The 20,521-nt window shown below is 42.5% G+C and overlaps 1 protein-coding gene across 1 annotated transcript; it reads right to left on the bottom strand.

Annotated features, from left to right (window-relative positions):
• Positions 1-10,288: 10,288 nt before the first annotated feature.
• On the bottom strand, positions 10,289-12,123 carry LOC129557288 (interferon beta-2). The gene has a single exon (XM_088837680.1). It carries the CDS (start codon positions 11,778-11,780, stop codon positions 11,220-11,222), a length of 561 nt encoding a protein of 186 aa, XP_088693806.1. The 5' UTR covers positions 11,781-12,123; the 3' UTR covers positions 10,289-11,219.
• Between the last annotated feature and the right edge of the window lie 8,398 nt (positions 12,124-20,521).

Below are 20,521 nucleotides of genomic sequence, written 5' to 3'. Positions count from 1 at the left end.
TTCTGTGGGCCTGGGTTCAATCCCCAGTCAGGAAACTAATGCCTCTTAAGCCATGTGGCACAACCAAAATAATAATAAACTTTTAAAAGGAACTTCCACTGATGTGACTATTTACTTCTAGTTCTCACTAGGACTGTTGCTTTTAATCAACATAGCAAATGTTCACAAGAGACTTGATAAGAATAGAGATGCATTCCATATGTGGGAATGTCTAAAAGTTAAAGGAAAATGCATTGTTTATTTAAGAAAATGAAAATATATTAATTTTGAATGCTCTTAGAATGATGGAAAGTTGGATACAGTTTGCAAAATGAGTCATGTGTTCCAAATATGATGATTGGAAATTTTTGGAGTCCTGTGGTTACTAAGGCTCTAATCAACTTGAAAGAAACAATTCTCACTTTAAGGCGAAGCATATGAGAATATAGCAATGAGTTTCGTATTCTTATCTAGCTTGTAAACTTGCTCTGAAAGCAGGTGAGCTCTGAGAGGAGAGTTTAAGCAGCAGGGGTTACTTCATCACAGCAGGCTCTCCATCTGTTCCTGGAAGTCTCTCATGGCCTTTCTTCAGGGACCCGTTATCCAGTGATGGACTGGAGCAAGGAGCAATCTACAGTACTGAGAGAATGAAGATCTGAGGCAACCTTCATCTCTGTGTTCCAGGTCCTCAGCCTTGTAGTCTTGGATGACTATTGAGTGATACATTCATGAACAAGCATGAACTGGAGTTACACTGCCATCTGGGCTGTAGTCAACTACTGGTTTCAGTTCAGTCACTCAGCTCAGTCGTATCCAACTCTTTGCGACCCCATGGACTGCAGCACGCCAGGCTTCCCTGTCTATCACCAACTCCCGGAGTTTACCCAAACTCATGTCCATTGAGTCGATGATGCCATCCAACCATCTCAGCCTCTGTGATCCCCTTCTCCTCCCTCCATAAATCTTTCCTAGCATCAGGGTCTTTTCCAGCGTGTCGGTTCTTCGCATCAGGTGGCCAAAGGATCAGAGTTTCAACTTCAATATCAGTCCCTCCAATGAACATTCAGGACTGATTTCCTTTAGGATGGACTGGTTTGACCACTTTGCAGTCCAAGGAACTTTCAAGAGCCTTCTCCAACACCACAGTTCAAGAGTGTCAATTCTTCAGCGCTCAGCTTTCTTTATAGTCCAACTCTCACATTCATACATGACTACTGGAAAAACCATAGCTTTGACTATATGGACCTTTGTCGGCAAAGTAATATCTCTTCTTTTTTAATATGCTGTCTAGGTTTGTCATAACTTTTCTTCCAAGGAGTAAGCTTTTTATTCCATGGCTGTAGTCACCATCTGCAGTGATTTTGGAGCCCCCTAAAATAAAGTCTGCCACTGTTTCCACAGTTTCTCCATCTATTTGCCATGAAGTGATGGGACCAGATGCCATGATCTTTGTTTTCTGAATGTTGAGTTTTAAGCCAACTTTTTCACTTTCCTCTTTTACTTTCATCAAGAGGCTCTTTAGGTTTTTTTCACTTTCTGCCTAAAGGGTGGTGTCATCTGCATATCTGAGGTTATTGATATTTTTCCCGGCAATCTTGATTCCAGCTTGCACTTCATCTGGCCCAGTGTTTCTCATGATGTACTCTGCATATAAGTTAAATAAGCAGGATGATAATATACAGCCTTGACATACTCTTTTTCCTATTTAGAACCAGTCTATTGTTCCATGTCCAGCTCTAACTGCTGCTTCCTGACCTGCATACAGATTTCTCAAGAGGAAGTCAGGTGGTCTGGTATTCACATCTCTTTCAGAATTTTCCACAGTTCATTGTGATCCACACAGTCAAAGGCTTTGGCATAGTCAATACAGCAAAAATAGATGTTTTTCTGGAACTTTCTTGCTTTTTCAATGACCCAGCGGATGTTGGCAATTTGTTCTCTGGTTCCTCTGCCTTTTCTAAAACCAGCTCGAACATCTGGAATTTCACGGTTCACGTATTGTTGAAGCCTGGCTTGGAGAATTTTGAGCATTACTTTGCTAGCATGTAACTAGCTTGTCTAGTCAAGGCTATGGTTTTTCCAGTGGTCATGTATGGATGTGAGAGTTGGACTGTGAAGAAAGCTGATCGCCGAAGAATTGATGCTTTTGAACTGTGGTGTTGGAGAAGACTCTTGAGAGTCCCTTGGGCTACAAGGAGATCCAACCAGTTCATTCTAAAGGTGATCAATCCTGGGTGTTCATTGAAGGGACTGATGCTAAAGCTGAAACTCCAATACTTTGGCCACCTCTTGCGAAGAGTTGACTCACTGGAAAAGACTCTGACACTGGGAAAGATTGGGGGCGGGAGGAGAAGGGGACGACAGAGAATGAGATGGCTGGATGGCATCACCGACTCGATGGACATGAGTTTGAGTGAACTCCGGGAGTTGGTGATGGACAGGGAGGCCTGGCGTGCTGTGATTCATGGGGTCGCAAAGAGTCGGACACCACTGAGCGACTGAATTGAACTGAACTGAAGATGAGTGTAATTGTGTGGTACTTTGAGCATTCTTTGGCATTGCCTTTCTTAGGGATTGGAATGAAAACTGACCTTTTCCAGTGCTGTGGCCACTGCTGAGTTTTCCAAATTTCCTGGCATTTTGAACTTAGAGATTGGCTATATTGGTTTCCTCTGAACTCCAGCTGGGAAGAAGGCAGGAAATTAGAAATCAGTTCGCTGTCCTGCCGATTTAAACACAAAGTAGCAAATACAGAACTAAGAAAAAACAATTCTTATTCACAGTAGTGATTCTAGTAATCTGAAATGTATGTTCTTAGACCCACGTATTAATCTTCTTTTTCAATAATGGGCAAAAATGGATTTTCATTATTGCATGCATTTGCCATTTTCCCTCTATTTTTATATCCTTAGCCATGGACATTTTATGACCATATCATTTTTTCCAGTGTATCAGTTTCATACATTAAACCTATCCGTTTTTTCATTTCCATAAAGTGAATTATTTTTCTATTGTTTTATTATTTTCTTGATGAAACATACTTGACTCATATATTTGTTTTTGATGAACTACAAATGATGTATAATTTAAAAAATAAAGTACTTTTCTCAAGTTCTTGATAGTATTTCAGATATAACATGGTTTCCAAGTAGGATTATAAATTTTTTGAGTTTATTACACATATAAGACACTGATTCATTTTCACCATTATATTTTAACTAAATGTAGAAACATTCCAGCATTGGGACTTCCAGTGATAACTTGTGAACTCTAAGAGGTACACTGTTTTCTTATGTGAAACATAATAACATCTAAAGTCACACACAAACTTTCCTTTTTGTTTCTCTAGTGTTCTAATTTTCTGCATGGTTCTTGTTGTTTAGTCCATAAGTTGTTTCTGACTCTTTGTGTCCCTGTGAACAGCAGTCTGCCAGGGTCCTCTGACAAGAATACTGGAATGGGTTGTTGATTCCTTGTAGAGGGGATCTTCCCAACCCAGGGATGGAACCCGCATTGCCTGTCTCCTGCTTTGGCAGGCAGATCCTTTACCACTAGTGCCATCTCATCTGTTAAGTTGAAAGTTCACATAGAGTTTAATTAATTTTAACTTAGAAAAGCATCAGGATTTAACATGGAAATGTTGTGGTCACAAACTCTATTTAAATTTTCTAATTGTTGAAACATTTCTTTTGTATTAGGAATATTTTGTTCTGTGTATCACAATTCAGATTGTATGCATGGGAAACAAAACAGAGAGGGTTTTTTGGAATGAATATGCCAATCTCAATAAATAAATTTTCCATTATAACAGCAATTTCAAAAATTCAAATTTTGAAAATCTTCAGCCATCATGTAAAACAGAATCTCTATAACATCTATTGTTTCCCTGATTTAATTAACCACCTTTTTAGAGAACCAATTTAAGGCAGAGCTAAACCAGACCCCCCCAAAAATACATATACATGTATAGTTGTATCAACATTCAAAACACGAAGATTATATCATCCAGTCCCATCACTTCATGGCAAATAGATGGGGAAAAAGTGGCAACACTGTCAGATTTCATTTTCTTGGGGTCCAAAATTACTATGGATAGTGACTGCAGCCACAAAATTAAAAGACTCTCCTTGGAAGAAATTATATGAGAAACCTAGACAGTGTGTTAAAAAGCAGAGATACCGTGTTGCCAACAAAGGTCCATGTAGTCAAAGTTATGGTTTTTCCGGTAGTCATGAATGGATATGATTTGGACCATAAAGAAAGCTGAGTCGAAGAATTGATGTTTTTGAACTGTGGTGCTGAAGAAGAGTCTTGAGAGGCCCTTGGTCAGCAAGATCAAACCAGTCAGTCCTAAAGGAAATCAACCCTGAATATACATTGAAAGGAATGGTGCTGAAGCTGAAGCTCTAATACTCTGGCCACCTGCTGAGAAGAAACCGACCCATTGAAAATGACCCTGATGCTGTGGAAGACTGAGGGCAGGAGGAGAAGGGGGCGACAGAGGATGAGATGGTTGCTTGGCATCACTGACTCAATGGACATGAGTTTGAGCAAACTTTGGAGATAGTGAAGGACAGGGAAGCCTGGCATGCTACAGTTCATGGGGTCTCAAACAGTCAGATATAACTAAGCGACTGAACAAAAATATATACACATATATAAATACACACACACTTGTACAATATATATTAAATAAGTATACACATGTGTGTTGCTACTTTAACATAAAAGGGTGAAAAGCAAATGTTTACTTGAATTGCTCTCTTATCCTGTATTATTTTCCTGCACAATACATGTTGCCTCATCATCAGGATAACAGCAAGACTAATTAAAGTGACTGTTAGTGGTATTAATAGACTAAGCGTAGTAATGTGTCAAATATTTTATATAGTGTTTCATCAATTGCGATTAATTTTATCTCTTAACTCTTTGTTGATACAAAAATTTGTTTTTGTTTTTTGTCCTCCCACACAGCATGTTTGAGATATTTTTTGAAGATCATTTTCAGGAAGACTGTCTTCAATTTTCCATTTCCAATATTTAGAAGATCAGGATGAGGCTCTTGGGCCTGGACGCAAATGGAAGACTCATCACTTTTTCTTCAGTCATCTTCAAGTAGCTGAAAGGAACTGCCTGATTATTCTTTTCTTGTCTCCCTCAGGTAGTAAGGAAACAACCAGTAACCTGTCTACACTGTGGGTATTTTCCTGCAGGCAATGCCTTTGGGGATCAGCTTGGACGTTTCTTTCAAACAGCTGATGATACTGTGAACTATGACTGGCATTCTTGTCATTTTCCCCAAAGCTGAACTTGAATAAAAAGCATTTGGGTCAGATTGTATTTTAACGAAGTGTGTGCAAGTAAGAACAATACTTGTTCCCCTTGACCCCTACCAGAACTTCATTTGGACAAATAGTGCAAACGTGAAACATGGTCTCATGCCCTGTCAAGTACAAACTAGCACGTGCCATTGGCACTTGTCATCTACCTACAAGGATTAAATCATGTGCTATTGCAGCTGCTGATTTTTAACACCCCTGAAAAGGAATCTAGGGTGGAAAGCAGAAGTGAGGCATTCTGTATGCAGGGAAAACTGGCAGAACAAATCTTCAGAAGGTTAGATATTTTCAGGAGCCTATTTTAAGAACTCAATTGTTCTTCTATCTCCTAATATCTAGAAAAGCACGAGAATCCTTCATGGTGATGACTGCTTCTTGTGACTCCAAGAAACCTTCACGACACTAGCAGAAAACTACAAAAATTAGGTACATGATTACATGTACTCTCCCTTCACCAAAATCACATGTATTCCCCTGTGCCTCTTTGGAACAGCTTCTCGGAGCAATCTGATGTGCTATCTCCTGGGTTGCAGTCCTCATTTTGCCCCCAAAAAACTTAACCCACAACTTTTGTATTGTGCATTGTTGAAAGTCAGCACCCTGAACTTATCTCTTCATCCATTCATCACCCAATAGTTTCCCAACTTGTTTCAATGAGATTCCCATGAGGATAAATCCAGACCGTGGAACGTGAGAGGAAATGCTCTCACCCTGTATAGTCCTGGTGCTTGGAAACATCCCCTGTGAGCCACCAGACTTCATACCTTTACTGCTGAGTGAAGTAGATTCAAGTACCACAGACAAACTTGGAGTCATGTTGATAATGGAAGAAGGCACAAAACAGAATGCACCTGTGTCCCTGAATCAGTCTTTGAATGCGAGCAAACCAGAAGATTCACCTGATCCGGAAGGCCTGCATTGTGCTCTTCAGAGAAGAAAAGATAAGTTTCTATTATGATGAAAATCCGCACAGTTTATTCTTTATCTCTAAGCACCTAGAATTAACTGAGAAAGATCTTTAAGAACAGAGGATCCTGAAAACCTGTTCGTGAGAAAGAAACTCTGAACGCCGAGTACAGAAAATGCCAGCCCCTCAGACACCAAGAGATCTTTTCAATGATGATCAATAGATCTTTATACAAGAAAAGACATTCTGTTCTACTGTCCACACCTGTTTCTGGAAAATCGTGGCTTTTATTTCAGTTTTCAGTGCCTGAGGAAGTGTGAGTTGCAATTGCTTTGGAACAGGAAGCAAACAATAATGGACTTCATTAGCAAGTGTTACAAATATAAACATCTTTATTGTTGACATTTCTTTGAGGATTCTTACATGAGGGAAAGGCACTTTTAATTTCCACTCTGACAGCCTCTCGGGCAGAGTGGCTGTATTCCAGCTCCCTGAGGTAGAGATGGATGCCATGGAAATACTCCCGGGCAGGAAGTCCCAATGAGAACAGCACAGATTATCTCCTTCCATCTGCTCCAGTTGTTTCAGGCTCTGATCCGGGCTGCAGAGTAGCACGGCTGTCCTCCGTGGTGAAGAGTTGGAAGCTCTGCTGGAGCATCAGATAGTAGTTGCAGAGGCCCTGAGTCATCTGCATTGGAGTGATCATATCTCTTTTCCAAGGAAATCTGAAGTCGGCGCTGTCCTTCAGGGGCGACTGAGAGCGGATCCTTTGCATCTATTTCAAGTGTTTGAAGATTTCCTTGTTTTTCTGGCAGTGGATCCCAGGCACGTTCCAAAGAGAGCAAGCAGGGATGCCGCAGAGCATCACTCCCACCAGCAAGTGGATATGGCCATGGTCAGTGATTCTGCAGGCTGAAAGGGGGCGCGCGAGCACAGCGAAAAGCGAAAAGCGCTGAGATGGAACCGCAGACCGCCTGCTTCTCCAGGTGACTGCGAGAGCGCGGCGCTGTGGTTCGGTCGTTTCTGCTTTCGAATCGCAGTCTTGGGAGAGTTTGCAGTTGACTCTCGTGGGGCTGCTGGAGAGACAGGACGCAAAGTTTCCACAGAGCTTTTTATAGAAGCACTGATTCAAGGGTGTGCATAGCATTAGCCCTTTAATGGACAAGGCATGTTTTCCGCTGTCCTGAGTAGGGAGCCAGAATATTGCATTTTCGGAAAAGATCGCCTGAGTAGGGGGCTTTCTTTCCAAATGTCAACCCGAACCAGGCCATGTTTGAGGAAAAGAACCTCCAAGGTGGGGGTTCTGAGCGAGATGAGGCTGATTTTACAGATTGGGGCTCGCTTCCGGCGCGAGGGAACCACAGCCGAGAGAAAGGGACCGGGCAGCGGCGATGGGATTATTGGCGACGCGAGGATGTTCAGCGTTGCGCCCAAAGGGAAACTGGAGCGTGAGCAAGAGACTACCGGTTGCCGGCTCATATGGGCCGTTGCTGACAAAGTGAAACACGGTATCCGGGATGAGGCTACTAGCTGTGCCGCGTTGATGGGGGCGGGGGTTGGCGAACACGCTGGAATCCCGCGTTGGCTTGAAGACGATAAGCTGAGCACGGATGGGAGGGCGCTGTGCACCAGGAGAAACGCAGTGGCAGCGATGACTATTGGCTTGTGGAGATGGGAGCGAGGGGGGGAGTGGGCGTGCGCACACGGAGCGCGGGGCTCAGAGACTACTCGCCGTGGGCCCCTGCTGGGGCGTTGCTCACACGGTCGAGTCCCTCGGTGGCTAGGAGACGGTTTGCTGTGGGATGATGCGAGGGAGTTCGGCACAAAGTGGAACACAGTGGCCGCGATGACAGTATCGGCTATGGGGCGATACCCGGCGGTGGCGACGCGACTGTTTGCTGTGCAACAGTGGGACAGAGTAGAGGTCAAATTTAAACCCGGCGGTGGGGATGGATCCACTCAGGCGGTGATCTGAGCATGGGACAGCTTGGAAGAAAAGTGAAACACCACGGTGGAAATGGGATTATTGGCGATGGGAAGACAGGACAGCGATGTTGTGCACTAAGGGGAAACCGGCGGCGGCCGTGAGCCTATAGGCGCTGGGACCATGGGGGGTCGTTGGGCAAAAAGGGGAAACTGGTGGTGGCTTTGAGACGAGTGGACGCCGTTGCGGACAAAGTGAAAGCAAGCACCGGCGATGAGACATTTGTCTACGGGGACTATGCGAGGGCGTTGCTCACGCAGGGGAACCTGGCGCTGGCCAGGAGACTGTTCCCTATGGCACGATGGGAAGGCGTTATGCACAAAGTGAAACAGGGCGGTGGGATGAGACCTTGGGCGATGTCCTTGGAGTTGAAGTGAAACACCGCTTTGCCGATGAGCCTATAGGCGCTGGGACCATGGCGGGTCGTTGGGCAAAAAGGGGAAGTCGGCGGTGGCAACGAGTCTTGGTTTTCAGAGGACAGATAGCGTTGCGGACAAAACGAAAGCCAGCATCGGCGTTGAGATAGACAGCTTTGAGACTATTGGCTTTGGGATGATGCCTATAGGCGATGAGACCTCGTCAGAACACTGCAGACAAAAGAGAACTCGGAGGTGGCTAGCAGAGTATATTCCCTATGGCACGATGGGAAGGCGTTGCGAACAGAGTGAATTTCAGCCCTGCAGTGGGGATGAGACCTTGGGCGATGGGACCGTCGGAGGGCGTTCCGGACAAAGGAGGACCCTGAGATGGCGATGAAACTGTCGATGTTTGCGCTGAGAAGTCGGAGGGCTCGCGGCAAGTGTAAAACAGCCGAGGCGATGAGAATTTTGGCGATAGGACGCTGGGACAGAGTCTTGAACAACATGAAATCCGGCGGGGTGGGGTGGGGTGGGGTGGGGTGGGTGAGGCTGTTGCAGATAAGACGGTTGGAAAGTGTTGCGGACAAAGTGAAAGCCGACGTCCCGTTGAGATAAGAGGCTGCGGGGCAACGGGCTCGGCGTTGAGCTCACTTTAGGTGCCGCGGTGGCTAAGATTATTCGCTGTCGGACGATGGGAGGGCTTTGTGCTCAACGTGAAGCACGGCAGAACCGATGAGACTGTCGGCTAGGGGGTGATCGGAGCGCTGGGGTGATGGGAGCGCGTTTCTCATGGGGGGACGCTGCTCGGCCTTGAGACCATGAGTCCGCGTTGCGGACAAAGTGAAACGTGACGGTGGCGAGAAACTACTGGTGGCGGGACGACCGGACAGCTTTGAGACAAAGTTAAACCCTGCGGCGGGATGAGACTACCGGAAGGTGGATGGGTGTGGTCCACACAGCGCAACCTGAGAGTGGAGACGAGACTATTCGCTGTGCCAAGATGGAAAGGCGTTGGGCACGAAGTGAAACACGGTGGCAGCGCTGAGGCTTTTGGCTTCGAGCTGATGGGACGGCTTTGCGGACAAAGTGAAAGCGAGCATAGGTGATGAGACAATCGGCTTGGGGCGGTGGAACCGCGGTGGGGACAAAGTTAAACCCGGCGGTGGGGAGAGACTGTGAGAGATGGGAAGATGGGAGGACCTTGAGCACAAAGCGGAGCCGGGTGGAGGCGGTGAGACTACAGGCTTAGAGCCATTTTGGACAACGCGAGAAACGGCCAAGGCGAAGAGACTGGCTATGCGGCCCTGGGAGCGCGTTGCAGACAGAAGAGAACTCAACGGTGGCCAGGGGACAAATAACCATGGCACGGTTTGGGGGGCTTTCTGGGGGTGAGACGGGACGCGGCCACCACCTGGGTCAGGGACCAGAGAACTGTGCGCCCCTGGAATGCTCTGGAATATTCAGGATCTTTCAAGGATTCGTCCTTGAAGTGGGGGAGTAAGTGTTGAATAGCTGAAAACCAGGAATATTTCAAAAAGCACAGCACTTTATTTTTTTGAATTAATTTTATATTGAATTATATATTTATTTTAAATTAAATATTTCACGTTTCCAATTTTATAATAAATTTATATAAGGTATTTTAAATATTAAGCATAGAATATTAAAATATATTTTGTATATAACTAGCATTTTATTAAACTATTTAAACTATATTTTCTTTGTACTAAAACAAGTATTTAATATCGTTTTACTGTTCTATCTTTAATGGATGTAAACTTAATATTTTCAAGATTACTTTTCACTTACTTTTAATTGAGTGAATTAGCATGTTTGACAATTTCTAATGACCCCAAGACAGTCTTAAGTAATTTTTGACTCATGTTCCTGAAACCTCTTTCTAAGGACTACATTGTTGGAAATAAGGGTTGGAGTACACAAGCAACTGAGGACATTTAGAAGGTCAGAATTTTTCATTTACTTTAGTAAGAATTTTATAAATTAAGTGGAATTTGCCCAAATTTTATTGGCATCAAGAAGGCTTACTTTGTAAGACTCTCAAATGTAAGGTGGTGTACATTTTCCCCCAATTGAAAATAAAAAGGAGAAAAAAACCCTGTATCATATAGAGGGGCCCTACAGCATGAGCTGTCTGGTACATTTAAAGAAGTGAACAAGACAAGAGCAGGTAGCCTATATGGATACATGGAGAGTATGCATGTAACTTGGACATTCCATACGGCTTCCTTGTATTTTAAATTCCTCAAAGGCAGGGGCTGGAAACTACTGCTCTGCAGGCTTGTTTTGCAATGAATGTCTCCAGGGTGCTCTGCAATTTTTGATATGTGTTGTCACATAAATCAAGTTGACATTGAAACTGCCACGTTGACTTTTGTTTCAAAATAATTTATTTCCCATATAAAAGTTTAAATAAATAAATAATGCATCAGTTCAGTTCAGTTCAGTCGCTCAGTGGTGTCTGACTCTTTGCGACCCCATGAATCATAAATCAATTTAAAAATAGCTTAGTCTTTAACTGTCCACTGAAATCCAGCGCATTGCATTGTCAGTTACTTCAAGAGCCTCTGCTGGCTGAAAAGTCTCAGATCAAAGTCAAATTGTGCATTCCCAGAGCCACAGGTGGGAGATGTTCAGTCACGGAGGTAACCTGTTAGGCTCTTCAGGAAAGAAAAGTTCATGAGGATTTGCACTCGCATGACTGTCCAGGCACACCTGTTGTCCTCCTTGGACTTCAGGTACTGCACGAGGTCGAAGTAATATTTCTTCAGGTGAAGAACGGTTGTGTCTCCCATAGTGAAGTTTTTCTTCTGCATTATTTCTTTCTGGATTGGCTCCAGACGATTCATCTGCCCATGGAGTTCCACAAGGAGGTCCTCAACGATGGTCTCAGACCAGCCAGTGCTGGAGAAGTCTCTGGTGAGAATACCGAAGATCTGCTGGAGCATCTCATATATGACCAATACGGCATCTTCCTTCTGGAACTGCTGTGCCTGCTTCATCTCCTCAGGAACCTGGAAGTCCATCCTGGCCTCGAGGCAATGTTGAGGAGTTGAAGGTAACTGCCGCAGGAGTTTCTGACACACCGCAACGCTCCGCCTTTGTTGGAATCGAAGCAAGCTGTAGCTGCTGGAAAGAGCTGTGGTGGAGAAACACAGCAGGAGAGCCATCTGGAGGAGGCACCGGTAGGTCATGATGAAAACAGGCCCAGGGCTACCTGTTCTGCTGGTAGGTGCTGAAGCTGAGTCTTCAAGAGTTTGCAGAGTGAGTGTCCTTCCTCCTTGAGTGTGGGCTACTTATACAGGATGGCCAGACATTCTTTCTATTCGAGAGGAATTTCCCACTTTCAGTTCTCCCTTTTAGTTTTCCCGTGTTGTTTAAATGATTAGTTACCTCTAAAACTCTCTTTCTTTTAAGTTCCTTGCTTTTCATATACTCTGGAAGAATTTCTAATGTTTCTGTAGATTTTCAGTGAATTGCTAAATACTGAAAAAATAAATAGCCTAGTCAATTTGAATTCCAGCAGGGTTCTTTCATTGGGAAAAGATCTTTGTCTTTGTTTTTTCATATTATTAGATTCTGTGAAAGGGTCTTTATTTCTAAGAGCTTATGATTTTAGAAAAAAATTTATTTTTTATATCTAAAATAGAATAAGCTAAGTTGATCTGAAATGTTTTGTAGGTCTCAACCATAAGCAGCAAGATATTGCATAACTTTATCAGCCAAAATTTATTGCTTTATTTGATGATCTCAAACTATCCGAAATATAACTAAAAAGTAAAGATTAAGTAATATCTCTATGCAGGCAAATGAATGTTACACAGACCATGCATAAAAGTTCTTGATTCCTCTTGTAGGGATCCTTTGTGACAATTGCTGAGGCCCAATGCATACTTATTTTGTACATACTTCAAATAATCTAAATATCTGATTTTGCACACTAGGGTAAGGATGCAGCAAGCAGGAAAATTCTTTGCTCCTCACTTTGTACCTTTGAAACTGCTTATACATGAACTTTTCCTCATAATGAAAGAGTATCTGTGAGATAGGATGCTTAGGTATTTTCATAATTTAGTTTGAAAGAATTGAATAAATGTTACTGTAATTTTTATCCTTTCTTTTCTCACATTTAAATTTTTTCTATAAGGAATTTATTTTTTGGTATTATTAGAAAATAAAAAGCACCAAATTGTAGATACAATGCAACTATGTAAAAGTATATAGGAAAAAAATAAACTAAAAGAAATATACTAACATTTTAATAGTAATTATGTTTGACTTGTGAAACTAAATGGTGATTTTTATCCTTTATGTGATTTTCCAATATGCTACCAGAGAATGTATTCAGCACTGCTCAGAAGAAATATAATTTCTTAAAAATTTTAAGAAATTTTAAATTTTAAATTTCTTAATTTAAAATTTGCTACTAGCTACATCAAAAGAGGAAAAAGAAGCAATGAAGTTAATTTTAACAGTGTGTTTTATTGAACATAAAATATCCAAATGTTATCATTTCAACACATACCAATATAAAATTAATGAGAGAGTTACATTCATCTTTTTCATAGTTCCTTCAAAATACAGTACATACTTTTACAGTTATAATACAGCTGAGATTGGACTAGTCAAGTGGTTGATGCCATGGTAGCCAGCACAGCTCAAGATGGAGGGAGCAGCTTGATCAGAGAGCCAGGAGAATTCCCGAGTTTGCAGAGACCACACAGAAGGAGCTTCAAGTTGTGGATGAGTTCTCTGCTAAGAATCAAGGGGCTCAGTGGTGGAAAATCAGCTCAAGATGTATTCGGGACACTCTTGAATGGTAGAGTGTGGCTTTGTACTTCATTCGAGAAGTCTTCAGGCAGAGAGGGCGCTAGGTTGTGCCCTGGACAGAAGAATGGGCACAGATGTCATTGGGAACTGAAGCAGGGAGAAGTCCTGCCCAGGTGCTCTCATGGCTGCAGAGACTGGAAATAAAGACCAGAGGGAGGAATCTGAAGAAGGGGATGGGTGCAGAAACGCAAAGCAGAATTCCTTCTGCTTTCTTCCCTTTGTCCTCCTCCCATGTCCTGCTATTGTGTTCCTGAGCTGCTTCCTAATCGGTCTCTTTCAATTGCCTTCATGGAGTTTATATTGATTTTTCAGTATAATTAATTTTGCTATGAAAATCCTTGTTTGGATCCTTCGGTGCACATTTGTACAGCCTTCTGTTGGGTATATGGCCTGGGATGAAGTAACTGGGTAATAGAATGCATATGTTCAGATTTAGTAGATAATAACAAACATATTTTCCAAATGTTTGCACCAATTTATATTCTCACTATCAGAGAATGGGATATTAGTTGCATCACTTTCTTTTCAACACTTGGTGTGCCTCTCTTCTTAATTTTAGCCATTCTAGTGAAGCATCAGTTCAGTTCAGTTCAGTCGCTCAGTCGTGTCCGACTCTTTGCAACCCCTGAATCATAGCACGCCAGGCCTCCCTGTCCATCACCAACTCCTGGAGTTCACTCAAACTCATGTCCCCAGAGTCGGTGATGCCATCCAGCCATCTCATTCTCTGTCGTCCCCTTTTCCTCCCGCCCCCAATCCTTCCCAGCATCAGAGTCTTTTCCAGTGAGTCAACTCGTCGCATGAGGTGGCCAAAGTATTGCAGTTTCAGCTTTAGTATCAGTCCCTCCAATGAACACCCAGGACTGATCTCCTCTAGAATGGACTGGTTGGATCTCCTTGCAGTCCAAGGGACTCTCAAGAGTCTTCTCCAGCACCACAGTTCAAAAGCATCAAATCTTCGGCGATCAGCTTTCTTCACAGTCCAACTCTCACATCCATACATGACCACTGGAAAAACCATAGCCTTGACTAGACAGACCTTGGTTGGCAAAGAAATGTCTCTGCTTTTTAATAGACTATCTAGGTTGGTCATAACTTTCCTTCCAAGGAGTAAGCATCTTAATTTCATGGCTGCAATCAGCATCCACAGTGATTTTGGAGCCCAAAAAAATAAAGTCTGATGCTGTTTCCCCATCTATTTCCCATGAAGTGATGGGACCAGATGCCATGGTCTTTGTTTTCTGAATGTTGAGCTTCAAGCCAACCTTTTCACTCCCCTCTTTCACTTTCATCAAGAGGCTTTGAGTTCCTCTTCACTTTCTGCCATAAGGGTGGTGTCATCTGCATATCTGAGGTTATTGATATTTCTCCCAGAAATCTTGATTCCAGCTTGTGCTTCCTGTAGCCCAGCGTGTCTCATGATGTACTCTGCATATAAGTTAAATAAGCAGGGTGACAATATACAACCTTGACGTAATCCTTTTTCTATTTGGAACCAGTCTGTTGTTCCATGTCCAGTTCTAACTGTTGCTTTCTGACCTGCATACAGGTTTCTCAAGAGGCAGGTCAGGTGGTCTGGTATGTGATCTCTTATTACAGTTTTAACTCATATTGCCTAATTGTTTCTAAGGTTCAATACAATTTTCATACGCTTATTGACCATTTTGGATATTTTCTTTGTGAGAGGCCTGTTCAAATACCTTGCTGACTGTCTCAGGTAATTTTTTTCTATCTAAAGATGATATAATTGTGTACATACAAAATACAAAAGAATATATAAACTATTAGAATTTTAAAATAAATTTAACAAGTCACCAAAAAGAAGTTAAATTTTAAAATCAATCACCTGTTTTTACACTAGCAATAAAACATTGGAAATTGACCTTTCAAAATGATACCACTGATAAGAACATAAAAAGTCTATTACTGAGAAATTGTCATAGCCTGTAGGTGCCTAAGGAAACATGGAAATTAATAAAATGTGCCATTCTAAATAGCATCCCGGAACAGAAAAACAATATTGGGTAGAAACTAAGGCAATCTGGGTATTCCCTTGAGTTTCAGTGGCTGGAACTCCATGCCTTTACTGCAGGGCACCCAGGTTTGATCTCTGGTTGGGAATCTATTTAATAAGATCCCACAGTTCTCATAGCCTTAAATAAATAAATATATAGTTACTCCAACCAGTGGGGGTGAATGGGTAGGTGGAAGAATAAGGAAATCTGAATAAAGTGTAGATTTCAGGTTTTTTTTAAAAGTAGCTTTGACAGGACACTTTATCTTCACCTTTAACCTCAACTGAAATTCCAATACTTTGGCCACTTGATGCAAAGAACTGACTCATTGGGAAAACCCTGATGCTGGGAAAGATTGACGGCAGGAAGAGAAGGGGACAACAGAAGATGAGATGGTTGGATGACATCACCGACTCGATGGACTTGAGTTTGAGCAAGCTCTAGGAGTTGATGATGGACAGGGAAGCCTGGCGTGCTGCAGTCCATGGGGTCACAAAGAATCAGACATGAGTGAGAGACTAAACTGACAAGTCTATAATTTCATTTTTGATTCATATTAGATGACCAGAAGCCAGTGAAAAATATAACAGTTTTACCTCTTACATTGAGACAGTATGTTTTAAATCTTGATCATTAATGAGGATTAAGCAACTTCTCTTCTTGGAGCAAGCGGCATGTAAGCATGTGATGAGGTGGAAGGGAGATATTTATTCATATCATCTCTCAGTGAGGAGGGAAATCAGAGTGTGCAATAGGAGACTGCCAAGGCCACCTCCTCCTGAGAAACAGTTATTTAGTGAACAAATTTTACTTAGCAAACATTTCTTAACCATGTCATAAAGAAAAACAAATATTTCCATGTTCTTGAACTATTTTATAACTCTCTCAATAAACTTTTGCTGCTAGTTTGATTATGTGTCTTGCACATTCTTTCTGAGGTTTATTCCAATATATTTATGTTTTATTATTGTTGCAAGTATTAATGAAATTTTTTCATGACATTTGCTACTTTTTAAATAGCAACTTTAAATAGAAAGCAGAGATAGAAAACTTTGCTATTAAGTTTTCCTTGCATTTTCATACACGTACACATATGAAAATAACTAATTTTGTTTTTTTCTCTGGCCAACTTTACAAATACTATATAAACATTTTGGGTTGATTTTTCAAATTTTTAGATAAACAAATACATTGCCTGTAAATAAAAAAGTTAAAGGACCTAAAATATCAAGTCTAATGGCTATATGGAGCAATAGCTGTTTGGTGTGTTAATTCGTACAACTACTTTTAAAAACATTATCTAGGAAAGCTGAGAATATGCATGGCCTATGACCCAGTAAATCCACTTTTATTTAACCTAAAAAGAATCGTGTAAATCAGCATCAGGATATAAGTAAAGAATATTCAGACCAACAATATTCGTAATAGTCACAAACTAGAAACAACCCAAATATCCCTTAAAATTGCATGAATAAATATGTTACCTGTGCTTATACTAGGGTTGTTAATAACAATAAAATGTATAGACAACTCCTACGAAGCTTCAGGACCACAGTGGAAAGTCCATCTCCAGCTTGAGGGAAGCGCATGTCTTCCCGCCTCGCTTTCGCCCTCTCTCAGCACCTGAGGCTGACTCTGCCCAGGCTGGGGTTGCCCTGTGCTCACAGCCAACAGCTGGTGGGCAAAGAGCCCCTCCTCAGGGCTCCCACCTGGTGTGGAGAGGGACAATATGCAGAGATCTAAGTGCCTCTGGTTGCAGCTTCTTCTCTCTTCCCTTCGGGCTTCCCTGGTGGCTCAGCTGGTAAAGAATCCACCGGCAATGCGGGAGGCCTGGGTTCATTCCCTGGAAAAGGGAACAGCTACCCCTTCCAGTATTCTGGCCTGGAGAATTCCATGGACCATACAGTCCACGGGCACAAAGAGTAGGACACAACTGAGCGGCTTTCACTTTCTCTTTTCCCTTTACCCACACTCTGTACGTCTTTCATATGCCTTGCACTAGACTCATTGCCAAGTGTTTGTCCTTCTCACTTCAGGATCAAGCTGGGACTAGGTACTTTGCTGGGGGCCCTCTCTGCCTAGCTCCGCTAACTCCTCCAGAAGATACCCAACCAGAGGATCCTACACTCTGCACCCCTGTCACTCTCAGAATGCTCCCATCAGAGGGTCGATGGCCCAGGAGCAGGCAGGAGTAGCCCATGCCTTGTCTCTCACTGTTTGCTGCCAGACCTGCTGCTGCTGGACACTCAGACTGGCCCTTTCACAACATGCCTGTCTGCATCAAGCCTGCATTTACTTTTCCCTTGAGATCCCAGGCCGTCTTATGAGCTGGACTCATTTAATTCTCACAATCATTGTCAGGGCTGCATTGAGTCAGGCCAACCTAAGGTTGAGAAGAGAGTTAAAAGGAAAACACATTGGCTGCAGATGCTGAACAGGCCTCAGCGGGGCCCCTGCCCCACCCTGCTGACATGAGGGCAGCTCTCACTGTGTGGGTTCTGGGTGAGTTTCCTGTCTCTGAGGCAGTTTACGAATCTTCTTTAAAGTGAAATAGCCCAAAGCAAAGCCCTGTACATACTTGAAACCGACAAGTGACTTGAGTTTTATTACATCATCAGGGATTGCGTAATGAACCCCAGAAGGCAAAAGTAGCAAGGAAGTTGATGCAACAAGTGAAAAGAAAACTAAATGCAAGCTGCCAAATGGGATTTCAGGATCCAGGCTAGGAATCCCCTCTGGCCTGGCCTCCTGGCTGAGTTGAGTGCACAGAGCAGAGGATCCTCCTGCCTGCCAGATGCCCGTGTCTTCCTGGTTGAAACTCTGAGCTCCTAAACTCCAGGAGAACCAAGAATCCAGTGAGAGTGGGGATGAATCCTTGTAGACAGCTGGCCTGTGTGCCACATAGGAATGTTTCTGTCTAGAATTCTGGGTGTTGTTGCAACAGGCTTGGCCTCATCATCCCAGTGAATGGCTATTTCTCCTCTCGCTGTGCAGTGGGTACCTGGCATGAATGTGTGTCTGAATAGCTTTCTGGGAACTGCCTCATTTTCCTGACCACAGACCCAGAACATCGGAAAATAATCTAACCAGATTCAAATAGAAGAGGTAATACGTTAGGAACACTTAAGAAGTGTCTGGTACCATTCTGAGTACGTTCTATAAATTAAAGTACAGAAACTGGGAAGACCATTGGGAAGTTGAGGGTCTCTGCAGGATTGCCTGAAGGAGAGGTATCAGCAAGTTCTGAGGACTTTGGGCAATGGGTACATTTTAAACATTGAGTATTGAAACTTTGATTTTCTGTGCTTTGCCATTTTCCCACCTTTTCTACTCATTTTTTATGAAGCCAATTAAAAATGTGCATTTATTGCTGTGAGTGCCTAGGTGGGGGACTTCAAATCACGTGTGCCACTGAGACATCTGCACAGCAGTGCAACAGTCTTCTCCCACCTCCCGTGTTGTTCTGGGGAGGAGAGTCTAGTTAAAGTCAGAGTAGGGAGAAACATTCGTACAATATATGGTGGATTTTCCGGGGTCAGAAGGAAATATTCACTATAAAAGACTTTGATTTTTCTTATTTTTCCTTGTTGACACTTTTCTCCCTTCTTTAAAAATGTTAATTATGTATATACCTTAAAAATATCAACTGAATTGTTCTAAAGTTCACTGAAGTCATTGTTGGAGAACAGTATCACTGAGAAGATCTGTTAAAAGGAACGTATGGTGCACCTATAATCTTCTGGCTACTCATATATGTGTTGGTTTCCCTAAAATTTTTGAGTTTGCCCGTTTATGTGATTCTCACTCTTCTCTAGCAACTACAGTTGCCTCAGTGATTGTGCAATACAAACTCATCTCCTTATATACTCAGAGAGTGATATCCTCCCACATATTTAGGGATAATGAGGCTGCAATGATTTTCGAACCTTGTAATGATACATCTTTATTGAATCTGTAAGATACAGATGATTTTTAATGATATTAATGGTAGCAACCTTTAATTATATACAACCTCTCAGGAAAGTGTTTTGCAAACAGTTCATTTAATCTCTACAACTTCCCTTTGAGATAATTACAATAATTATTTATATGATTGCAAATAAGGAAGGCTTCCCCAATGGCTCAGATGGTAAATAATCTGCTTGTAATGCAAGAGACCCAAGTTCAATCCCTGAGTTGGGAAGATCCCCTGGAGAAGGAAATGACTACCCGCTCCAGTATTCTTGCCTGGAGAATTCCATGGACCGAGGAGCCTGTCAGGAGACAGACAATACATGGGGTTGCAAAGAGTTGGACACAACTGATCGACTTACTTGCAAATAAGGAAACTGAAAACTCAGAGAGGTTACTTAATTTGCTAAGTCATGCTTAATTATATAGTGGTATTTTACTACTATGCTGTTCTGTGTTCTTGTCACTTATCTTAAGCATCTCCTTTAGCTATCCTCTGTAAAACTGGAATTAAGTAATTTATCTAATTATGTAACATCTGACTGCCCTAATAGACTATAAGGCAGTAATGCCACATCTGGAGTGTCCAGCAAGTTGTTGTTCAGTCACTAAGTCATGTCTAACTCTTTGCGACCCCATGGACTGTAGCCAACCAGGCTCCTCTGTCCATGGGAATTTCCAGGCAAGAATACTGGAGTAGGTTGCCATTTCCTTCTCCAGGGCATCTTAACAAATCTGTTTTTGAATCCATGTCTCCTGCATTGGCAGGAGGGTGCTTTATCACTGAGCCTCCAGGAAAGTCCTTGCCCTGTCCCAGAGCCAGTTCTAAGAGAACCACACTCTCCGAAGAGTAAGTAGATGTAGGATTTGAAGACTGTGTCAGAAAATGATAATCTTCTGAAAACAAAGATAGTAAGAGTAAATTTTAAATGGATGCTTTATCCTTCAGGATAATTTCTAAAAATATTATCTCAGATGGGAACAGGTCCAGTGAAAGTAACCAAAGGTCCAGTTTAAATGAAAGTGAAAACTGCTCAGTTGTGTCTTACTGTTTGCGACCCCATGGACTATACAGTCCATGGAATTCTCCAGGCTAGAATACCAGAGTGGGTAGCCTTCCCTTCTCCAGGGGATCTTTC

This window comes from Moschus berezovskii, chromosome 7 (genome assembly GCF_049115385.1).
Source record: "Moschus berezovskii isolate FMDL1 chromosome 7, NW_MosBer_1.0, whole genome shotgun sequence".
In the NCBI taxonomy this organism is placed as follows: domain Eukaryota; kingdom Metazoa; phylum Chordata; class Mammalia; order Artiodactyla; family Moschidae; genus Moschus; species Moschus berezovskii.
The sequence above is the reverse complement of the archived record's forward strand: the minus strand, read 5'-3'. Positions and strand labels throughout refer to the sequence as shown.